This window comes from Gymnogyps californianus, chromosome 17 (assembly GCF_018139145.2).
Source record: "Gymnogyps californianus isolate 813 chromosome 17, ASM1813914v2, whole genome shotgun sequence".
NCBI lineage: Eukaryota > Metazoa > Chordata > Aves > Accipitriformes > Cathartidae > Gymnogyps > Gymnogyps californianus.
Genome location: NC_059487.1, coordinates 11369890 through 11390900, shown reverse-complemented (window position 1 = coordinate 11390900; position 21011 = coordinate 11369890). Strand labels below are relative to the sequence as shown.

Here is a 21011-nt window from a genome sequence, read left to right as displayed (position 1 = left end):
AAAACATCTGGAAATCACAGGAACATGAGTCATATATAATAGCAATATCTTAAATACGCATTAGTAATACAAAGTCATCTTTCACTCTGATAAAAGTTACAACTTCATTTTTCTAAAAAATATTTAAGCCATGAAATATGTTTAGGTAATACATATATACAGCATCTAATTGTCTTTCTTCTTTCCCATAGAGTCTGAGACTCTAGAAGTTTGTGTGATAGAAACAATGTGCTACACATTGAAGGCTGGATTGGTTTGGATTGTATATGCAGAACTAGGCAAATAATTTACACGCATCATGGCTATATGTGCATGTAAGTGACAGATCAGGGTTTTGAAGACCATGTGCACATACATTTCCACAGCTGCTCACCTATTCACAGCAACTGATGTAGTTATAAATCATTAGGTCTGGAGTTACTTCTAGAATGCCCCTATCTATATTCTAACTAAACTAAGACCTACTTTCATTATAACCCCCTGCCCATCAGTGTGCTGTTATACTTCCAGTGGTGATTTGGTAAAACGTGTTTGTCCTGTCTTAGTATGCGTGGATTGATAAATAATTGTGGTTTTGATCAGCTACAACTGTTTTATCCTCATCTCTAAGGCAAGCGTTTCCCTTTCTATTTCATAGGGAAGGTCAGCATTAACTTGCACTTCAAAGTATTGCTTGATTTCTTCTACCTCCTTTTCCCAGAACTCTTTGGAGATATCAAACAGTTCTGTCAAGTTGACATCTTCTAAACCCTTCAAGTTCAAAGCAGTGTCAGCAGGGATGTAACCTATGGCAGTTGGCTTGGCAGAGGCTTTCCCTTCAATTCTGTTGAACATCCACTCCAGCACACGGGAATTCTCCCCATAGCCAGGCCACAGGAATTTCCCCTGGCTGTCTTTCCGGAACCAGTTAACATGAAAGATCCTTGGTAGTTTTGCAGCTGGACGATGTGCCATGCTGAGCCAGTGGGCCAAGTATTTGCCAAAGTTGTAGCCAAAGAAAGGTCTCATGGCAAATGGATCGTGCATAATGACTTTGCCTGTTCAAAACACAAATGGGGAATGTAAGGTAATAAATAGCACATTTATTCTAAAGCACAAAGATTCATATCCTCCCAGGATTTAGTACCCATGGTACCTTAACCACCCTTCTGTATCTGAACCAAAGAGCTTTAAGAAACAATACGAGCATTATCCTTGATGTACAAAAAAAGTACAAATTAAATTAATTTTTGTAATCAGTGGAAATTAAATTTCTTAAATCTCAGGTCAAGCAGCTTAAAGGAAGATCCTCAAGAGCTGGCTTTCATCATTCATGTATTTACGTTGAGCTCTAGCAGAAGAGAAAATTTAAGTTTATTTATCCCAGACTGTAACAAGAACTCCGTATCAAGGCTTCTGGCAACCCCACGCCTGCACCCTGTTCTGTATGCTTGCCACCTAGGGGATTATTTTGCTTAATTTGACTTTTACAGAGAATTTGGCTTTAATTCCAGTACAAATATTTTCTATTGTGAAAATGCACCGGTTGCAAAATTAGCTGCCAAGACTGAAATGCGAAAGAGCAGGGGAGGAGGACAGAGCAGGCAGTCCAGAGAGGATTGCTTTTAATACAGGTAGGCAGATTAAATTTTGATTTACCTTTGTGCTCAGCAGCTGCTGTTGCTTCAGATCTCATAGCTGCTCCTATAAATACTCCATGCTGCCAGTTAAAGGCCTCATATACGAGAGGCACACCTGTAAAGAACAAAATCACTTCAGTAACTAGAGGTCCAGAAACACTTTTATAACAGGTTTTGCTACCTGAGGTACTGCTGAATGCATGTTACTTACTGTATAACGTATTCTAATTTTTCCTGTTTTTTTAATCAGTTCATTTCCTGGCCTCTTATAGCAAAGAAGTTTACATGAATGTTTTCCAAACTGACTACTGATTACTGAACACATCCATGTTTAGTTGCTCAGTGGGAGATAGCTGGGACCTCAGAATCCCGAGAAGGTCCTGTGGTCATGATATTAGACTCAGACCTAGGATGACTTCTATTTCTTTTCCAACTTCAGGTGACCTTTAACAGAACAATTTATTTTACTTCCTTTTCTGTGAACTGTCTACAACTGGTTCATTTCTCTAACCATTTCCTATCTGAACTAGTTAAACTGCAAGCAAATTGAGACAAGTATAGCAATTTGCTATGTGTCTATGTGTTACCCAGGTTAGTGGGTCCTGATGTCTCTCCAGCCCTTTATTGTTATTACCTGTTTTGTGTTAACACCTAGCAACGCAGACATTGACATATCAGTGGCTGTAAATGGGTGTGTCAAAGGCTAACGTGGAGACGTCAGACGAACATGGTTATTTCCTTGCTTTTGCAGCTGTGAAAGCAAAACCTGTGTCTATGCCCAGTTGTGTTTCAACCCTTCTGTGGTCAGCACTTCAGCCTTGATACGTGGCTGCTGCATTTCTTACCAGCAGGTCTGCGGCCTCCAAATATTATCCCTTCAATGGGCACACCTTCAGCTGATTCCCATGCAGGGTCCATGATAGGGCACTGGCTGGCTGGAGTGCAGAATCGTGAGTTGGGATGAGCACAAGGTTCCCCTGTACAGAAAACAATGAAAAGGTCATAATGGCAAAATTAACTCGAATTCAGCAGAGAAAGCCAAGACAGACTGTGGAGTGGGCCAGGTTACCATTATCTGGGGTCCAATCCTTGCTCTTCCATGAGGTCAGTGTTACTCCTGGTGGTAATGGCTCATCAATGCCTTCCCAATAGACACCTCCATCACTGGTTTCTGCTACATTGGTAAAGATGGTGTTCTTGAATATGGTTTTAATAGCATTGGGGTTTGTTTTGACTGAGGTTCCAGGGGCAACACCAAAAAAGCCATTTTCTGGATTGATTGCCCTTAAGTTGCCTGGAAGTTAAATGACAAAATATAAGTAAATCAAACTGTTTTAATTTTATCCAGAATTCCGTAGCATGTCTTGCTGCATCTAAAAGCAACCCATACTGGACTGCAAAACAATCCAATTTCAGTTCCATACCTTGTTCATCAAATTTCATCCAGGCAATATCATCACCCACACACTCAATTTTCCATCCTGGCAGGCTTGGGTTCATCATGGCCAAGTTAGTTTTTCCACATGCACTAGGGAATGCTGCAGCAAAATACTTCTTTTCACCTTCTGGATTGGTAATGCCCAGGATCTATTGAAAAATTAATGCAACTGTTAAACACAGTCTTTTTTTCTTGCACTTTTCATTTTGAAGATTGCCTCCCAGAAAGCGGTAATGATAAAATATTTAATTATGCGAATTTGTTCCTACAGAAGCAGCACCACATAACATAGTTGACAAATAACTCAAACTGTATTTTATTAATCAAAAAGTCTACTCTTCTTGCCCTTAGAATATCTGTAAGGAGTTCTTATATTTTTAAAAAATGTCAGGTATGTATATAATTCAAACATTTATTTTTATTTTGCTGATTAAAGATACACAGACTGTATACAGCTGGGTTTCTCAGCTGAGACAGAAGAAAACCAGGCAGTATTCTTTTGGCTGCATGACTAGAGTGAAGTGAAAGCACTTCATGTATGGATACTTCTGGACTTCTCAGAGTCCATAGATATTTTTTCCGAGACTGTTCTCTTATGCACTTTGAAATTCTTTTTTTCAGTGGTATTTTATGGTGGTAGAATATTTAAATGACAGCAGAAAGTAAAGGCAGGAAGGGTACAAAGCAGAACTCAGTTAGAAAATCTAATACTTGCAGATTTTTGAGCGCATAGACCTCTTTATAATATGAAAGACAATTTTCAAAACTCGCATTAATCTTTTGCTATTAGACTTGTGGATGCCCAGTGATGATGTTTAGGCTCTGCTCAAGTACCTAGGTCTGCCTACAAGTAGCCGCTGTCAGAAGTTCCAAATCTTTCTTGGTTTCTGATTTTACAGGTTCTATTTTAAAATGTTTGGTACTTAACCTTGCAAGCAGTTTCCTATTTCTCATAAATCTGCCATGTGATAAATTCATATCTAATGTTACAGGTCTGTCCATATGAGACTAATTTCATAGATAGCGAGATGTGATGTATTTATGTTGAGCTAATTTAGAGTTTAATGGCTGTTCAAACACACATGATTTAATAGCTCTTACCAGCATGTGCTCAGCTAGCCAGCCCTCCTCTTTGGCGATTCTGCTGGCAATTCTGAGAGCAAAGCATTTTTTCCCCAGTAAGGAGTTTCCTCCATAACCGCTGCCAAATGAAATGATCTCTCTGCGATCCGGGAGATGGGCAATCAGCGTTAACTCCGGGTTGCACGGCCAGTTGTTGATTAACGGTTCTGCAGAACAGAATGTTGTACTCATGAATGCAGCAATTTCCATGCTGGATCACACTGTTTTTTCATCAGCATCGAGCCTCTGACAGGAACCCATACCAGATGATTTAAAGGAAACCCCCTGGTAAGTACTAGGGATAATCTCCTTTCCATGAAACTCTCATTGAGCTTTAATTCCTTTAATTGAGTTCTGAACCTAGTGCTGTTGCACTAAAGACCCTGGTCTTCTATGGTGAGTGTCTCCCATGTGCTGAGAACACGTGGTCAGCTCTAAAACATGCCCCTGGGGATTTCCAGGGATGACAGTTTTTAATGTCTCTTACCTTTTAGTGGTAGAGGACATCCAACCGAGTGAAGGCATTTTACAAAATCCCCGTTGCTCAGGGCTTTCAAAGCAGCTGTCCCCATGCGCGTCATGATCCTCATGCTGGCCACTACGTATGGCGAATCTGTCAGCTCAATCCCAATCTTGGACAAAGGAGACCCAATAGGCCCCATGCTGAAGGGGATGACATACATTGTACGTCCTGGAAAACAGGGAGTAGCAAGATGTGGCAAAGAGCAAAACAAGGAACTGTTGAAATAATCTTTATTAACATGGAGGTTGTTTCTCACTCCATTAAAAGCTGTTTGGTTTGTGGGTGTTTCTGATGATGTTTAAAGAGCTGTAGCTTTGTTTGTCTAATTGTGTAGCAAGAAGTTTTATCTTAAATGCTGAAAGCAGCTGTTCAGACAAATTGTCTAGCCAGTAGTAAAGGTGGGTGGAGGCCAAGTTCTCTGTTGGTGTAAATTGCTGAACCTGAAATTATTGCTTGGGATGGGGGTCCTCCATTCTCACCTCACTTCCTATCAGCTGCTTAGTTGCTGTGTGACTTCTTGAAAAAAATCACCCAAATTTTCCTACCTTACTTTGCCCCTCTTTATGAAGAGAAGAATGCTAGAAAGAGACTGAGGACTATCCTTGCACAGGCATTTGGATCTATGGTAAAGATCCAGATGAAACCAACACAGTGACTAATATCAGGCGTGTAAACCTAAACCTTCATCTAAAATCTTTCTTTAAAGATTACAGTAACTAGTAGTAGTAGTGTCTCTGTAATCCTAGAAGTTCAGTGTCAACCATCCTTTTCTTGCCTACCTTGCATGCAGCCTGGGAACCTGGTATTGAAGGCTTTCTCAAAGTCTTCTTCAGACATCCAGCGACCCAGCTGGCTAGCTCCAGTTTTAGGGATCGGAGTGGTATCTCTCTGTTCTTGAGTGATGATGACGGTTTTGCTCTCTATTCTTGCCACATCTCTTGGATCAGTGAGAGCCAACCAGCTGCATTTCACCAAAAATCAGGAAATTAGACTTTAATTATCAATATAGTACTTTCTACCCTTCTGTGGGACTGGTTTAGTACAAAAGGGTACAATGCTTTGTAAGGCAACTACAGTGACAGAGCCAGTATAACAGACAATCTCAAAAATCAGTCAGATATAGATACATTCTCTCATACAAATTGTTTCAAGACTTTCCAGTACAAATAATAAATCATATGGCCTAGGAAATTCTCGTTACATGTTAATACTCCTTTGCCTCTTATCTCAGTCTTATTCTCTGTTGCTAACTTCCAGGGAAAAGTTAATCTCGTTTAATTCTCATTCTCATCAGTGTGAAGTTGCTTTGCATGGGGACCACAAAATGATGCCGCAAGCAAAGTGGATGCCAAGCAAGTACTTTAAGTGTTGGTGTAAGTGCTTGTGGGATCAGAATCCAGCTTAGTGGATTGGCATAGTCCTTTAAGTTAGAGGCATCACAAAAGAAATACTGAGTATAAGCATGATCATAAAAAGTGAAGGAGTTTATTAAAGGGGATTCTTTTTCCCCTCTAAAGAATTTTTGCCATCTATTTACAATAGAGAGGATTGTTTTACATTTTCACCTCTGTGCATAGAAATTTTCCACAAGTATAAAAATGTTCTAGTTGGGCTGTCATAACCATCATCGCTACAGCTAAGCATATAATTAACAATGAATAATTTATCTGGTGAATCTTGCCCTTTTCTCTCCCAAATAGTCTGCAAACAGATTGCCAAATTCTTGCACTTAGTTATTCAAAAGTCTTTGCAGATTTCTTCCATGAAGATCTCTTGGTCGGCACGTAATTCCTGAGTATGTTCTTGTTGTTAATATTCTCCTTTCATGTTGGGTTAGTTGGAAGAGATGATGAAATATTTGAAAAAAGTATTTGCTGAATACATTACAGTCAAAGCTCATCGGCACGACATGAATAATGTCTGTACTGAATAATATTTGAACACCCACAGAGCTATTTGAATGCCACAAAAAAGTATTTGATGAATAAACTAATTGACTAAAATAGTAGAATTCTTCAAAAGATGTATTTGCTAAATAATATTTAACCATTGCTAATGATTAGTTACATAAGTCTCATGACATTATTTCAGTCCCCTGATGTAACTAATCAATAGAGACAATGTACAGTTGATAGTCCAATTGAATTATATGCTTCATGTTAAGTTTTAGAGGCAAAAGTTTGCTTTTCCTGAGTATTTCACCTATGTAAGCTACAGTGCCAAAATGTTCATGGAAAGCAAATATTGAAGGGTTATAAGCGGTTTTAAAAGTAAACAGGATAGAAAATGCATATTGCAATTCTGAGGTGATATTTGAATTCCTTTAGGCTACTCACCAGTTCTCATACTTCTTCAGCTTTTTGATCATGCCTTGTTCTACCATGATGTCCAGAATTTTTTTGTTTTCTTCTTCCGAGCCATCACAGATATGAATACTCTCAGGCTGGCACAGCTTGGCACTACTTTCAATGAAATACCTCGCTTCTGGAGGCAGGCTCTGCAAATCCCCCTGGACAACCTTGGGCATGACGTTTACCTCTGCTTTCAACTGTGGAGGCATTATTGAACCTGTAGTGGATCTTGTTGATGGCTTTGAAATACTGATCACAATCTAAAATCAAATATATTGGGTGTGTTAGCATACTATGACATTCTAACCAGTGTCAATAAGCCTTCCTAACAATGTATAATGCAAAGGTAGAATTTGTAATAGACTTGATTGTGTACTTCCACTTTAAAATCAATATAGAGAACTTGGATCACTGGTAATTTCAAGCTGGAAAAAAGAAAGGCCATTCTACTTACTGTCTTTATAAGACTGAGTTGGATGTCAGAGAGGATTCTGCTGTCCCTTTCAGCTGATCCCGTTTCACTTGCTCTGGAGTACTCTTGTGATCAGAGCTTCCCAAGGAAGCACCCTCCTTCCTTAAATATTCTTCATGGTAGTGTCCACCCCACTAGGTGAGGCGAGGGAGGCTTGTCCTTTACGTCACCACTGGAAGTGTCTTGGGACAGTGCCACTGATATTGTCATCATGCAGAGCTGTCAACAAAGAAGCCCTGACGAGGTAATCATTTAACAGGTTTGATTAATGAATGCTGAAAGCAGTGATTCTTAGCCCCTGGGTTTGCTGTTTTGCAGCAGTTACAAAATTTAGCAGTTTAACCAAATTTTGATCCAATTTGGCTTTGAAACTAAAAGTGTCATAACTTCTCAGTGTGTGGGAAAGGTTGAGTACAAAGGGTATCTGGGACTGGGAACACGAGGGTCATCCAGGCAAAGCGCAGTTGGCACATTTGGTAGGCAGATGCTCGCTAGTTGGCTGTGAAGTGGAGGCTTGTCCAAGGTGTGTTTACTCACCTTGGGAACATGGCCTGATTCGGGGATAAAGTTCAACAGTGAGCACTGACAGGCCTGAATAATCACTACATACGCCTGCCTGGAGGCCTTATTTTTGTCCATGCAATTCTGAAAAAACCAAGCAATGTAAATCTAAATGTTGGGTTTCCTTCAATGCAGGAGAGAAAGTTTTTGCTTATGGCTTGCTTTAGGCTCTTGCAGACTGAACAATGATTTTCTATTGCTACAAGCTCAGAAGAGGCAGCAACTGTCGTCTCAGTAATTAACCCTCTCTTTCAAATGTTACTTTTTATTTTACTGGGAGTCCTATGGGGGTCATAAAATATTAACCCATCTTTAAGTTAGTACTCAAAAACTGTTCAGAAATGTGGCTGCACACTTTGTTATATCTGTGAAGTGCACTATATGCATATGTACATATACAGACATGTGTACATATCTCTATCTGTTGTGGCAGTACATGATACCAACAGGCACTACTACTCTTATAATTCTGAGGGTGAGAGTGTGACCTCAGACATTTTGAGGTCTTGCCTCTAACTGTTCCTGCCTGCCTGTCTTTCAGCTCTTTACCTTCCCTACTCCATTTTAGACCATCATGCCCATAATGAAAGGCTGATCTTCATGCCCATTTGTCCACGCGGTCTGGGTTTGTGAAGACTGAAGTATTTCAGACAAATAAAACTGTAGAAATAACCCTGCTGCCATTTCATCTCAGTCTGCTTACACCCAGTCCCAGCAAAGAATCTAGGGCCTGGATGAGGCGATGCTTTCATGCCAACCTGTCACTTTTTATATTGATGGGGCTTCCACCATGCATGTAAAATACTGTCAACGGTAGTTTGCAAAACAGGAAATCTGGGAATCCCAGCTAAGTTTCAGGGAGTTCTTTAAAGCAACAAAATTGATGTAAGTATCCTATATAAAGGATGTTCATAACCCACCACCTGCTCATGTTCTTGCAGTCAATGAGATGTTTCCAGGCAAGGCTTTTGCCGAGGCAGCCAGCAGCGACTTGCAAGCCCTGAACAGCCAGGTCTGGCAGAGCAGCATGGATCAGGATTGCAGCTCGCCTTCCTGCCCTGCAAGTCTAAAATACTGCGGAGCTGAATCTCACACTGCAGCAACGCTTCCCCTGGGACTGTATCCTCTATCTCTCCTGCAAAGCTTTTTATTATGTTTTGTAAACGCGAAGGGAAGAAAATAGTGAAGTAAGAGGGGCTGTCCTTGATGCACTGCAAGGCCAAACATTCCTGAAAAGGAAAACAAAAATCTGGTAGGATAAGAGGTGCTAAAGCCTGCTCCAGATGGGGCTTTGCCGTAAGCAAAAACTCAAAGACAATTTAATAATGACAGCGGTGGTGTTTGTCTTTGGAGTCCACATGCTGTGTTGCTGGTGGAGCTGATCAGAAATATTTTGGCCAACTGTTTTCCTTTTAAAACATATCATTAAGTACTTCATTAAAAATAAGATGGGGCATAATCTTCAGTAATACTAAGCAGACCCCTTTTTCAGTGAAGTACAAAAATACTGAGTCCTTCCTGCTGGCCAGATAAGTCATTATACCTAGAAATAACAACTGAGAGTAAAACAGCAATGCTTCAGTTGTCAGAAAAAAGAGAGTGGACCAGAAAATGATCATATTGCAGCACAAGTAAAGTCAGCATAAAAGCTTAAAATTGACAGTGTAAGACAGCAGGATTAGTCCTAGTGTCTCTTCAGTTTTGAGCGGAGGAAAAAATCCCCAAACCCGGAGCATTAGTTTCTGCCAATTAAATTATAGTCAGGCAGGTGTTGTGCAAATTTTCTCACACTGCAATCCTAACCTCCCACAATCTTGCTATACAAACTGTGGGCTTCTCTTGAGAAGACACTAAATATGCCAAATTGGTGGCACTGTGTTATGAACATATGTCCATTAAAAATCACATTAAGGATTCCAAATGTTTTTCATTTGTGATGGCAGCAGGGCTCGAGTGCAGATGTCCACTGGGAATTCTAGACACTTAAGCATCAAATTACTTGTATTTAGGTAACACCTCCCATCAGAGGATCTCAAAGCATATCACAAACACACAGTAAGCTTCAAGCTCCTATATAAAACACGCATAGTATTTGGTGCAATGGAATAACTGGAGCATATGCAAATCAAGGCCAAGATTTTTATCAAGAATCTTCTCGTTTAGAGATTCAGCTTTTAGATACCCAACAGAAGGCATTAAAGGTTGAATCTGAAGATACTGAATTCTCATAACTCCCAGTGTCTCCCACAAAAAAACAACCCAGAAGTAGAATCTCCAATGGCTCAGTTACAGTGGTCTTGAGGTGTTCACCCAATACCAGTGTTTACTGCTCTTTGCCATGTATGTATCTATCTGCCTTCTGGATTCAGTTTGCTGGAAGATCCCACTAGTGAGAAACATGGGAGGTGGTATGGGGGCAATGTAAGGTTTTTTAAAAAAAAAATTGTCTTGAATGTAAAGTTTATTTTCCATTTAAATGAGAAATCTTTTTTAGTAGTAACTGTATTATAATACTCATCTAATAGCTGATACAATTTCTTCAGATTGAACTTTTTTTGGCACATTTTCTCTGTGCTTCTTGACACTTGAATGTGATGCTCATCAGGTGTCTTCTTGGAAGCTGTCAAATTATTTAAATGAGTGTGAATCTGACATTTCAAGATGATAGTGTTCAACAAGTGTCTTGAAAGGAGTGTTTTCAGGGTGTTTGCTTTGATGGACACTATTCAGGCTGTTCAAAACAGAGGTTTTGAGCACTTCGATTTTTACTGACTTGCTGGAACTCAATGCAATAAATGTAAAGGTTCTTAGATGCTCAGAAAAAGTGTCATAAGAAAGCTTAACTCATCACTACGAACCGAGGTGCAACAAAGCACTCTCAATGAGATCTGAAAGTTGTTAATGGCATATAATAATACTCAGAAATTCTACTCCCCTCCCATTGCTAATTATCCTACATATTGTCACCTCCAAAGAGTTTGTCACTTGGGTATTTTGTTATAAAATTGTAGCTCTTTTTAAAGGTTCTCTGAGCTATTCTACTAACGGAAGAACATTGCTGCTTGATTGTTATTTTTGCTGTGAAGTTGTGCTCAGCTGATACTGAGCATACTGCACTTGCTGCTGGACTGGATGCCGCATGAGCCCAGATCCAAGGGCAGCCCTTGCAAGCATACAGCTCACAGAGACCAGGGCAGGGATGGCTCCCTCAATTTCCAGAAGAAAACATGAACCGTGCAAATTGCCTGCAGTTGCAAAAGAGTCTGTGACTGAGCCAAGTGTTTATTCCAGACCCTGCACAGCCCTGTGTGATATTTCCACCTCACAGGCCCTTTTCTTACAGGCAGTTCTTCGGCACTGACCCAGCTGCAGGAGGTCTGGGGGCTCTGGCCACACGTGCTGCACACTCCTCTCCTCGTGTGCTGCGTGAACCGTGAGACTGAGCCTCTGTGACCAGGCAGAACAGGTAGCAGCAAACCGGGAGCACAGTGCTTCCCTTCTTACCTCCCTCTCTCCAACCCTAAATGATACAGTATTTTTCTTGGGCAGATTGTAATATATAACATTTGTGGATCACTAAGGTCATGTAACTTTTTTGCTTGTTTTCAAGTGGCTTGTTCTGATGGCAGAGGAATGAGAAAGGGGAAAAAAATACCCAGATTTATTGTGATTAGACTGCACTTTCATTAGCCTGTCCAGCATTTTCATCTTGACAACAGACATGCTAAAACTTCTCAAAACAAATGGAAGTAAATCTGAGCAGAGGGGAACATGCATTAGTGCGTGTTTATGGTCTCTGATGAAAGTCACCAACCTTTGATGCTTAGTTTAGTACCAGCTTAAGTGATCAATCCTGGGCTGTATTTTAGGGAAAGTCCTGGCTGTGCCACAGTCCACGCCAAGGCTGACATTATACCACAAGCAGACTTGTTTCTTGCTTGTTATTCTTCTGCTTTGGCAGAGAAACTATTTACTCTTTTTGGTTTTCTCTTTCATTTTCTCTTGTAAGGAACAAAAACTGGAGTCTTGGCTAGGGTGGTACTGTGGCACATCCACACATTGTCTGTGAAGGATACTGAAGGTTTAATTCCCTCCTGTCACACTGGTGACCCTTCTCAGCAACACAAGACACTTAGTTTGGACTCTGATTTTGCACCTGAATCTCAGGTGGGACATGGCACCCCACATGCAGAGCAGCAAGTGGCTCTCCATTAATGATGTTTGCTCAATTAGTGGCTCTGAGCAGCATGTTATTCACTGTTCATCATTCTCTCTCACCAGCTTGTTAGCTCTGGAGATGGGATTGATTCATGTAATCTTAACCCTGATAAGTAGTCGCTCTTTTGGAGCTATTTCTCAAGCTGTGACTCTAATCTGGGGACTCGTCCCTGTCGGAACACTGCCCTCTCTTTCATAAAACTCATATCGGGGATCAGTGTGAATATGTGAGTGATGGGCTCTGTAGCCACTGGTATCTGACCAGTGGCCAGGTATGTGTAACCCTGTCAAGTGTGAGCTCGGGAGCTCTTCTCATCTACTGTAGAAGGTCTAATAGGCACATGGAGAGTTTGGGCCCACCAAGACTTCAACTGACTTTACCTTAGCCAGCACAAGGTTGATAAGAACATGACTATGACTTTTGCATGGTTACTGTATTTTTTTGGCTGGATGCACAGCAGAACCACAGCCAGGAGAGAAGGGGACAAACTGTACTAAACAGAGTGGAAAACAGTCAGCATAAGGTTGTGTGTTTCCCTTCACCTATGTAGCATCTGCTCTGCTCAGTCATACAAAGCCCAGATGGCACTGAGATTCAGCTTTGCAAATAAAAATGGTAACCCTTGCTGGAGCGAAAGCTGTTTACCAGAGGTGTGTGCTTGCAGCTGTCAAGGGCTCCCTGCTTCCTACCTGTGGAGGGGGTAAATGACAAATCCTTGCACACAGATTCAAGCAGCAGGAGATGTTTCAATCTCTTGTTCAAGAGCAGTCTTCTGGCTTCCTGCTGATAACTGGGGTCCTGCTAACTGTGCCCTTTACAGAGACTTCAGCTCCTCAGGCCTTAAGAAATGACATGGCAGCACCTTTTAAAATTTAAACTTTTTTTTTTTTTTTTTTGCTAGGATGAGATAACCCTGGCTCCTCTTGCTCCTTTCTTTTGCATGCCGTCTGTTATTTCTCTGCGATCCTTTGCTTGCTAGCAGCACTCCGTTGTCAGTTGTCATTTCAGGGTTACACAGCTCTGTCTACCTGACTGGCAATGCGTTTTTTTTCATTTATTTAAATATTTCCATTTACCATTTGTCTCTCTTGTCATTTTTGTCCCTCATTACATGCAGTCTGACCCACTGGACACAGTTCTATATGTCCTTCATGAGCCGACTTCTTTAAAGAAGGATGGCTTTAAGCAGTAAGCATGGGTGCAGATTCAGAAGGTTTAGGTTCCGTTTCTTCCTCTGCTATGGACATCCCATTTGGCTTTGGACATGTAACTACATCCCCGAGCCTTTATCCTCTCCATGGGAAGGGGGCTGGGAGGTGATAATGCCAATTTCTCTCTGTTCTTGTGCATTCTTCCTAGTTCTGTTGATAGTTCCTGGCCGGAGGAGTTTAAAACCTGATTAGACGAGATCATTATCTCTTCTCATCTCTGTATCTGTGCCACAGATAGTCCCTGCTGGGTCCTCTCTAGATTACTGTAATGCAAATAGTATGTTCTTATTTGAAACGAAAAACATTTACTATAACCTATTTTCTCCTTTGATAGCAACACAAAAGCACTGACTTGGGCTGAACCCTGTTTTCTGTTTCAAGTGAGATTTGTTCTATATTTTTTTCCCATGAAAATAGCTTTGATGAATATTTCAAGCATTTTGTAACACTGGAAGTGACAACAACAGGATAGAGAAGCTGATTGTGCAGAAATAAAAGCCAGGCTATATCTAAAGGTCAGAAGGCAAATGTGCCTATGTCAAGCACTACATATCTTTTGGTTCTTGAACCTGACGGCTGTAGGAAAATCAATATTACAAAAAAAACAATTACCTCTGTAATAGATCCTGTGTTTACTGGAAAACCCGTATGTAAGTGCTAACAGGCCAGGTGAAATCCTACATCCTGTACACCTATGCTTAGCACATTTCTAATAGGAGGAAGGCAACACGGGTGGACCACAATGGGATTTTTTCAATGTAGAAGCATTTTTGTTTTGCCAGTGTAAATGGTTGCTACCAGACAAGTGCCACAAGTATGATTATTGCTACAAACAACACTCAGTAAAGAGGACAAGGGTTCAACTGGGCCCTGGAGATCATACTTTTTTCGTATGCTTTTAGGAAGACAGAATTCTGACTCTGCTGTACATTCTTCTGCTGACTGTCCATCTGTACCTGTCTCCAAACTTACTGATTCAGGATGATTCATACGCATATGAATACTGTTTACTTAAAGAGGAACCTCTTATACATGAGCTTAAACTAATTTGTACGAATGAATAACAACCAACTTGCATTCTGCAAATAAAATAAAACAAGTAACCCACTAGTTAACCTTGTATAGTTCAGCTACTTGCGTTGCAATAGCACTAAGGCAGTACCTCGTTATTTTGGGTGAAGCATAAATGCGCTCTGCCCGGGAGATCTTACTGTTCAAGACAGAACAAAAGAAGGGTATGAATGACAGATCAAGAGACTGTAAGTTTGTAGAGGCAGCTCTGAACAGAGTAATAACCATTATTCATAAAACAAGTCACTTAGCTATTCTCATTTGCCTTCTAGGCACTTCCTCATCTTGCTGTTTAAAACAATTACAAGGACTAAAAGGCTGACTGTTTATTCTTATAGGAGCATAAAAGATGTACAACTATGCCTGCTATACCATATTTCTGTTACCAGTTCCTGATGGAGAGGCATGGGGTTACTGGTTTTGGTCTTTAAGTGATGATTCCTCACTGTAGCAGGGAGGAAGACTAAGATTTAAGGTACCTCTGCTGATAAATATCAAGGACTAAATCACCTGCTGTCAGTGAAGTCACACTAATATACATGTGTTTAAATATGCCCTTAAATTTTGTAGCTCATTTTTTATTTCTTTGGATTTTTGGATTGAGAAGCTTGATTCAGGCTCCTCAGAAACTTTAGCGCCTATGCCGATTCGTGATCTGAGCTGGAAAAAAATTGCACGCGAAGCCACTGCTCTTCTGAACCCACCAATCAACTCCTTACTGCTGATTTTGCAAGGTTTAATGTGCACTTGCTGCGTATCCACGTGGAAGCAGAATTTGAACTCCTTTGGGTTGTACATCTCACTCATTGATTTATTAGGACAATGATTTAATAGTCTCATTCTCTGGTGATCCTATTAACTTGCAAGCAATGATGCCTGTTTAGCTGTGCACAAAGAGCTGTTCTCGGAACTGTTTTCCTGATTAAAGATTAACAATGCTATAAAAGCAAGGAAACATGGGCACCCTTGGAGTTTGTTTCTTACATCAGTTGGGTTAAACCTTTACTATCTTTTCTCACTGTGTATCTTCACTTTGTGTTTGGCAATCAAATTCTGCACAGCTCTAGCACGTTTCCTCCAGTTTAGTCAAAACAAGAGGAAAACTTTCTGCCTTTTAAACTTTTAACTCTTTGACCCTTGCACAAACAGCAGCAGAAACCTTTACTAACTAACCTAAGGGGAGTTGTCTTTAAAACTTTCTTTGCTATCTCTCGGATTAAAGAGTATTCTGTAAAAACAGTGGAAGTCACTGAGGTGTAGTTAACTGTATAACCATGCTAATGTCTTTCGAAATGGAAGAAGAAATATGCTTCTCAAGTAAACATCCTTCTTCCAAACAGACCCAGGCATGCCGATCTGCTCTTTGCCACAAGCAGCAAACAGAGCATTACTGTATGGCAGAATTGTTTCTAAATATATCATGATGTTAGATGAAACTGTTAATAGATAAATTGCAATTATGGTTAATATTTTTTAGACCACTTCCCTGACTTGTGTTTGAGCAATCAATCATCCCTGGTATTTTCAGCTCCAATAAGCTTACGTTAAATACTTCCCCTTTTATATATTCCACATCTGTATGCTATTATGCCCTGGTTTTTTGTCATGCTATATAATTATAATCACTAACAGTATGGAGCCGGATTTTAAAAGCATAGGCAATACTTAAAAGCATTAAGTCCTTTAACTTGATAGAAGTTGCTTTGGTTCTTCTACAAGAACCACTTATATTTAAAGAGATGATTTGTCTTCTCAAAGTCAAGATTAGCACCGGAGAGAGAGCAAAGCAAGGCTTTCCCCATGCTTTAGGCACAGCCCACATCTAGCTGATTGTGCATGAACGGCACAGTCCAAACAAGCACTGTGCCTCTGAGAGAGCTCTGCAGCTCTCCTCACCCTCCTCTTCGCACTGAGAGAGAAAAGTGATAATTTACAGCCAGGCTAGACACTAGTCAATCAATACCCTCCAGGATGACTTCCATCTGTCTTTTTGCTTTGCTATGCTCCCATATTCGCTTTGCTTTGGGGAATAAGTAAGGAAACAAGTAGTACTGTATATTCTGAAGTTCCTGGGTCTGAGGTCTGACTAGCTTTTATATGACTGTAGAGACAGGGACCAGAGAATTGTGTTCTTTTGGGTAGACAAGAAATCCAAGTCAGATCTGAATCCTAAATGATGTCTGCTAGAATAAACTGCAGCTCCCGTCTCAGAACCAGATGTCTGGGGGAAAAACAAAAAAGAAAAGAAAAAGCTAAAATATTTTAATAATACTCTTCTTTCCAAGTGATCAGTATCTTTTCTGAAATTCAGACTGTATAATTTCTCCTGAGAATCTTCCAGGCCAGCATTGAAGCACTAAGTTAATTCTGAATCTGCAACTTTCAGTTGCTTAGAACAGCATCCAAAAGAATATAAACCTTTTTTTTTTTTTTTAATCTCACTCATTAGCTGACATGCTTTCATTTTTTTTTTTATTAAAGTTTTTGGTGGTCTCTGAAGAAGAGCTTCATCTGTGTGAAAGTGGGACGCTAAAAGAACAAGTTGACAACAGCACCAGAAAGTACAGCAAAAAGATTTCAAGTATTTAGTGACTACAACTTCATAAACTGAACAATATTTAAAGGACCCACATGAATGAGAAGATTATAAAAGTATACTCGCTTTCTCTGAAACAGGTGATGGTGTGAAGGAGGTTATCTACTGCTGTCATTATTAAGAGGGGCAATATCTCACTGCAAAACAGGTGATGAAGGTAGCAATTGTCCCTGGCGTAAGAGCACAAGTAAAGGCGTGTATGTTTTCAGACCGGTGTTAAGGCACACAGATACCACTATGACAGGTGCAGTGTGAATATGACATACACTTGGAAACAAAAGTGAGACATTGGAGGAAAGTGAAAATGGAAAACTTTCCAGATGCCAGGTGGAAAATGATATTAAAACTGTCAAAATAAGTCACAACAAAGACTGGGTTTTCTCGTAGACTAACAGGAGTCATGTTCAGGAGAAGAATGGAGTTTTCAACTACATGACAGAATATCATAAATGAAACAATTCTGAGCATTGGAGGTTAAAATGGGGCTTATTTGTTTGGCTTTTTTGCTTTGGTCTCTCTCCTTTTTTCTTTTTTTTTTTCTTTTTTTTCCTTTTTTTTCTCTTTCAAGTGTACTGCAACTGTCCTGACTGAGTTTTGTGGACAGGTCAAAAATGTGTAAATAAATCACACCATTATTGCTTCACACAGTTATCTATTCTGGGCCTAATCCTAAACCCATTTAAATCAATGGCAATCCTTCTGTTGGCATCAGAGGATTGTAGTTTAGGACCCATGCTAGGAAGACGGAGGTGCAAAGCATACACAATAAAGGCTGGTTATACAGCCTCTGCAGTCATCCAAAGTGATTTTCTAAAACACAGGAAGGGAATGAAATGGAAGAGTTTGAACTACCTTCAAGGTCAAGTATGCTTTATGTTACATGGTAATGGAGCTTTTCAAAAAGTCAGCTCCATCTAACAAGCATTAAGCATCTTAAATATTATAAAAGACATTATTCAGATTTAAGACTGACAATCTGAACAGATAATCCAATATTTTAATCATCAAAAAAGTCAGCTGCGCTGTTTATACTCAGAGGAAAACGCAGATCAGAACAAAGTTTGCTGTGTTTCCTTAGTGCAGCCAAGGGTAGAGTTTACTCTGCTGATTTAGGATTTTAGTTGTCCGTGTATTCACTTTCATGCACTGGTAGATTCTTATCAGCAATTTATCTGCAATTTTGTGGCTGAATTTTGTTTCTTTATGTAACATTACTTTAGCACAAAAGAATGTGCCTACATTAAATTCTTTATATTCCTTATAAAATACTCCTAGCAAACAATAATTCATATTGAGTATGTTTACACCCCAAAATATAATTATGACTTAAAAAATAAAAAAGGTCCTCTGTTCTTTTTGTGATAGATTTTTCATGCAGACTGTTGATCTGTCAGAAGAAATAGACCCTTTAGAGGAGTGAGTAGAAGCTTGATTGCAGTTCGAGGTAGATGATGCAGTAGGCAGTATTGGTAACTGGAGATTGTATACACAATAGACCATAACGGCCATTATGGAGCTGTTAACCTCTATTGTGTCAAAACGTAATTAGAAAGCGGTTGAGTTTGTAGATTGCAGATCCAAGTGGTTCCTTTAAATTCAACAAAAATGAACAGAAGGGCTATTCTGCATTTGAGTTATAAATCCTTGAAAATATCAGTTTATAATGGAAATAATGACAGACCTTTAACTGTAGCTGCATGGATGGTGCTGGTATTAATAATGCAGAAGTACAAGGCAGGACAGCTCTTGGATGCTGATGACTGTTCAAGTGCAGAAAACCTCATTAAAATGACCTAAAGGAGGATGTATTATTATAACTACTTTTTTCCTCAGTGCCCTTCAACTATCATAATTGCACAGTATATGTACCAACTGAAAAGATTCAGAAATGTGTAAGAAGTATAATCTCTGGCTACAGTCACCAGCAGCATAATTATATGAATATATTGTGTATTCTGCATCCTGTTCTTTGGTTTTGAGAGCCCACAGATTCTGTAGATGGTGAATAATGTGGTATCTAACTAAAATATCAGCCCTAAATTGCTGGAATACATATTCAACCTTAAATAATTGCTTTGGATTTGTGTTGATTCCAAGTAACATAATAGTTATGACTAATTTGCAGTTATTAAATATAAAAAATTTATATTACTTTTGCATTTAGGATTCTGCAGATTTGTGGATAGGAGTAGTTGTTGTCAAGGGTATTTATGGGAGTTACAGGAACTCGCTGTCTCTAAGGATAAGGCCCAGAAAGGTCAATGACCTAAAATCAGGCTTGTCATGAGATTTGTTCTTGAAGTTGTGAAGGTTTTAATTTTTCATTCTTACAACTTGTTACAGTGGCCCCGCCGATGTACTTTTCATGGCTACATCCTTTGCAGTAATCAGAATCACTGGCTTTTCCAACAGTGCTGTATAGCACCTGCTATCTCAGGCACCCAAAACACAGAAACAGTAATAATGATGTCTCTGCCAAATTCAGTGGAAAAGGGGACGCGTGGTTCCTGGGTACCCAGCAGTGTTAACTGTACTCAGAAACACACCGTGTAATATTGGCTTTGTGCAAAACACCACCTCATCTGATGGAATAGTACAGCTAAACAGGCCAGTGGCATTTGCTGCTATTTTGTGCTAAGGATATTTCACAAATGCTAGTTTTAATGGGTTATTTACACAGGCAAGGAAAGCCACGAATTGGTTAGGGGTTTTGTTTTGTTTAAAGTTCAGTACGTGGTTTAGCAGGATCTGGACCATGCTGGGCTATAGTCACTTTGCAATGTACTGTACTTTGCAACACAGTGAACTAATATTTAGAGATGAAGCTCCAAATCTGTCCTTTGCACTAGTGTATAATAGAGTATTAATAGTAAGTAAGTGGGCCTTATAAAATATTTGACGGTTGGAAATTGCTAGTCTAGAAGGGTACACAAGATTAAATGTTAAGTCTCTTAAACCATACAAGTTTACCTCAAAGACATTTTTACAATGCCTTCGGAGAACTCTTAAGTCTAAAACTTCTTGTTCTCATTAAATAACCAATCCTGACCTAAAGTATAGTGTAATGATGCTTATATATCGCTCTACTGCTCTGCAAATGTACGTCAGCCAATTTTGTAAAATACTTCATCTCCCAGGGTAAGAGATGCTGTGGCACTAGCAGTCAGCCAGCTTTTCAGGAGCACTCCAGCAACATGGCGCCCAGGCTGAAGTGTTTCTGTGAGAGAAACATGGGAAGTACTTCAAATATTTTGCAAGTGGAGAAACCAATTGAGCTCAGCCCTGTGGTCTCCAGCCAAGTGGGAGCAGAAGGTTAAGGGCTTACAGTTAAGACCGAGAGATCTTCATCTAGGACTTGAGCGTGACAAAATGGCAGGCTGCTTTTACAGGAGGCCTTGCTGCCTAGCGGCGCGGATTTACCGCGCTTTCACTGTGAGGAGAAGGGCCCTTTGCTGAGCATCGGGCATGAGCCTTGCATGGGGAGGCCTTTGGAGGTTCACCCATGTCAGGCCCTTGCACCTCTTCGGGAATTAACAGGTGAGGAACCAGCTCTCCCCCACGGGAGACGCTGCCCACGAGTGGGCTTCCCCCCGCCACGGCTGTCGCTGAGGGGGTGGAGTCCCCCCGGGCGTGCGGGGACGCCCATGCCGAGGTGCACAACAGGGAAGGTGTCCCTCGGCGCAGAGCCCCTTCTCTGGCCGCCCTTCCCTGAGGGGAAGCAGCAGGGCACGGGACACACTCGCTGCCGACAGGCTGCCGAGGCTGCCCGCCCGCCAGCCCGCGCACCCGGGGCTGGGCCCCCCGCCGCCGCGGGAGGAGCGCAGCCGC

General features: G+C 40.5%; 1 protein-coding gene across 1 annotated transcript; it reads right to left on the bottom strand.

The window, feature by feature from the left end:
• Positions 1-582: 582 nt before the first annotated feature.
• On the bottom strand, positions 583-7313 carry PCK1 (phosphoenolpyruvate carboxykinase 1). The gene is made up of 9 exons (XM_050907457.1): positions 7039-7313; positions 5482-5663; positions 4667-4870; positions 4159-4346; positions 3044-3206; positions 2689-2913; positions 2465-2596; positions 1639-1734; positions 583-1037 (listed from the first exon to the last, which is right to left on the bottom strand). The coding sequence occupies exons 1-9, from the start codon at positions 7260-7262 to the stop codon at positions 583-585; spliced, it is 1869 nt and encodes a 622-aa protein (XP_050763414.1). The 5' UTR covers positions 7263-7313.
• Between the last annotated feature and the right edge of the window lie 13698 nt (positions 7314-21011).

Bases quoted from the DNA above. Each gene is read 5' to 3' on its own strand.
- PCK1 (XM_050907457.1), bottom strand. From the start codon at position 7,262: ATGCCTCCACAGTTGAAAGCAGAGGTAAACGTCATGCCCAAGGTTGTC. The intron at 3,207-4,158 runs GTAAGAGCTATT...ATTTTTCAATAG, and splicing joins GGCTAGCTGAGCACATGCTG to ATCCTGGGCATTACCAATCC. The intron at 1,038-1,638 runs GTAAATCAAAAT...TGTTTTGAACAG, and splicing joins AGCAGCTGCTGAGCACAAAG to GCAAAGTCATTATGCACGAT.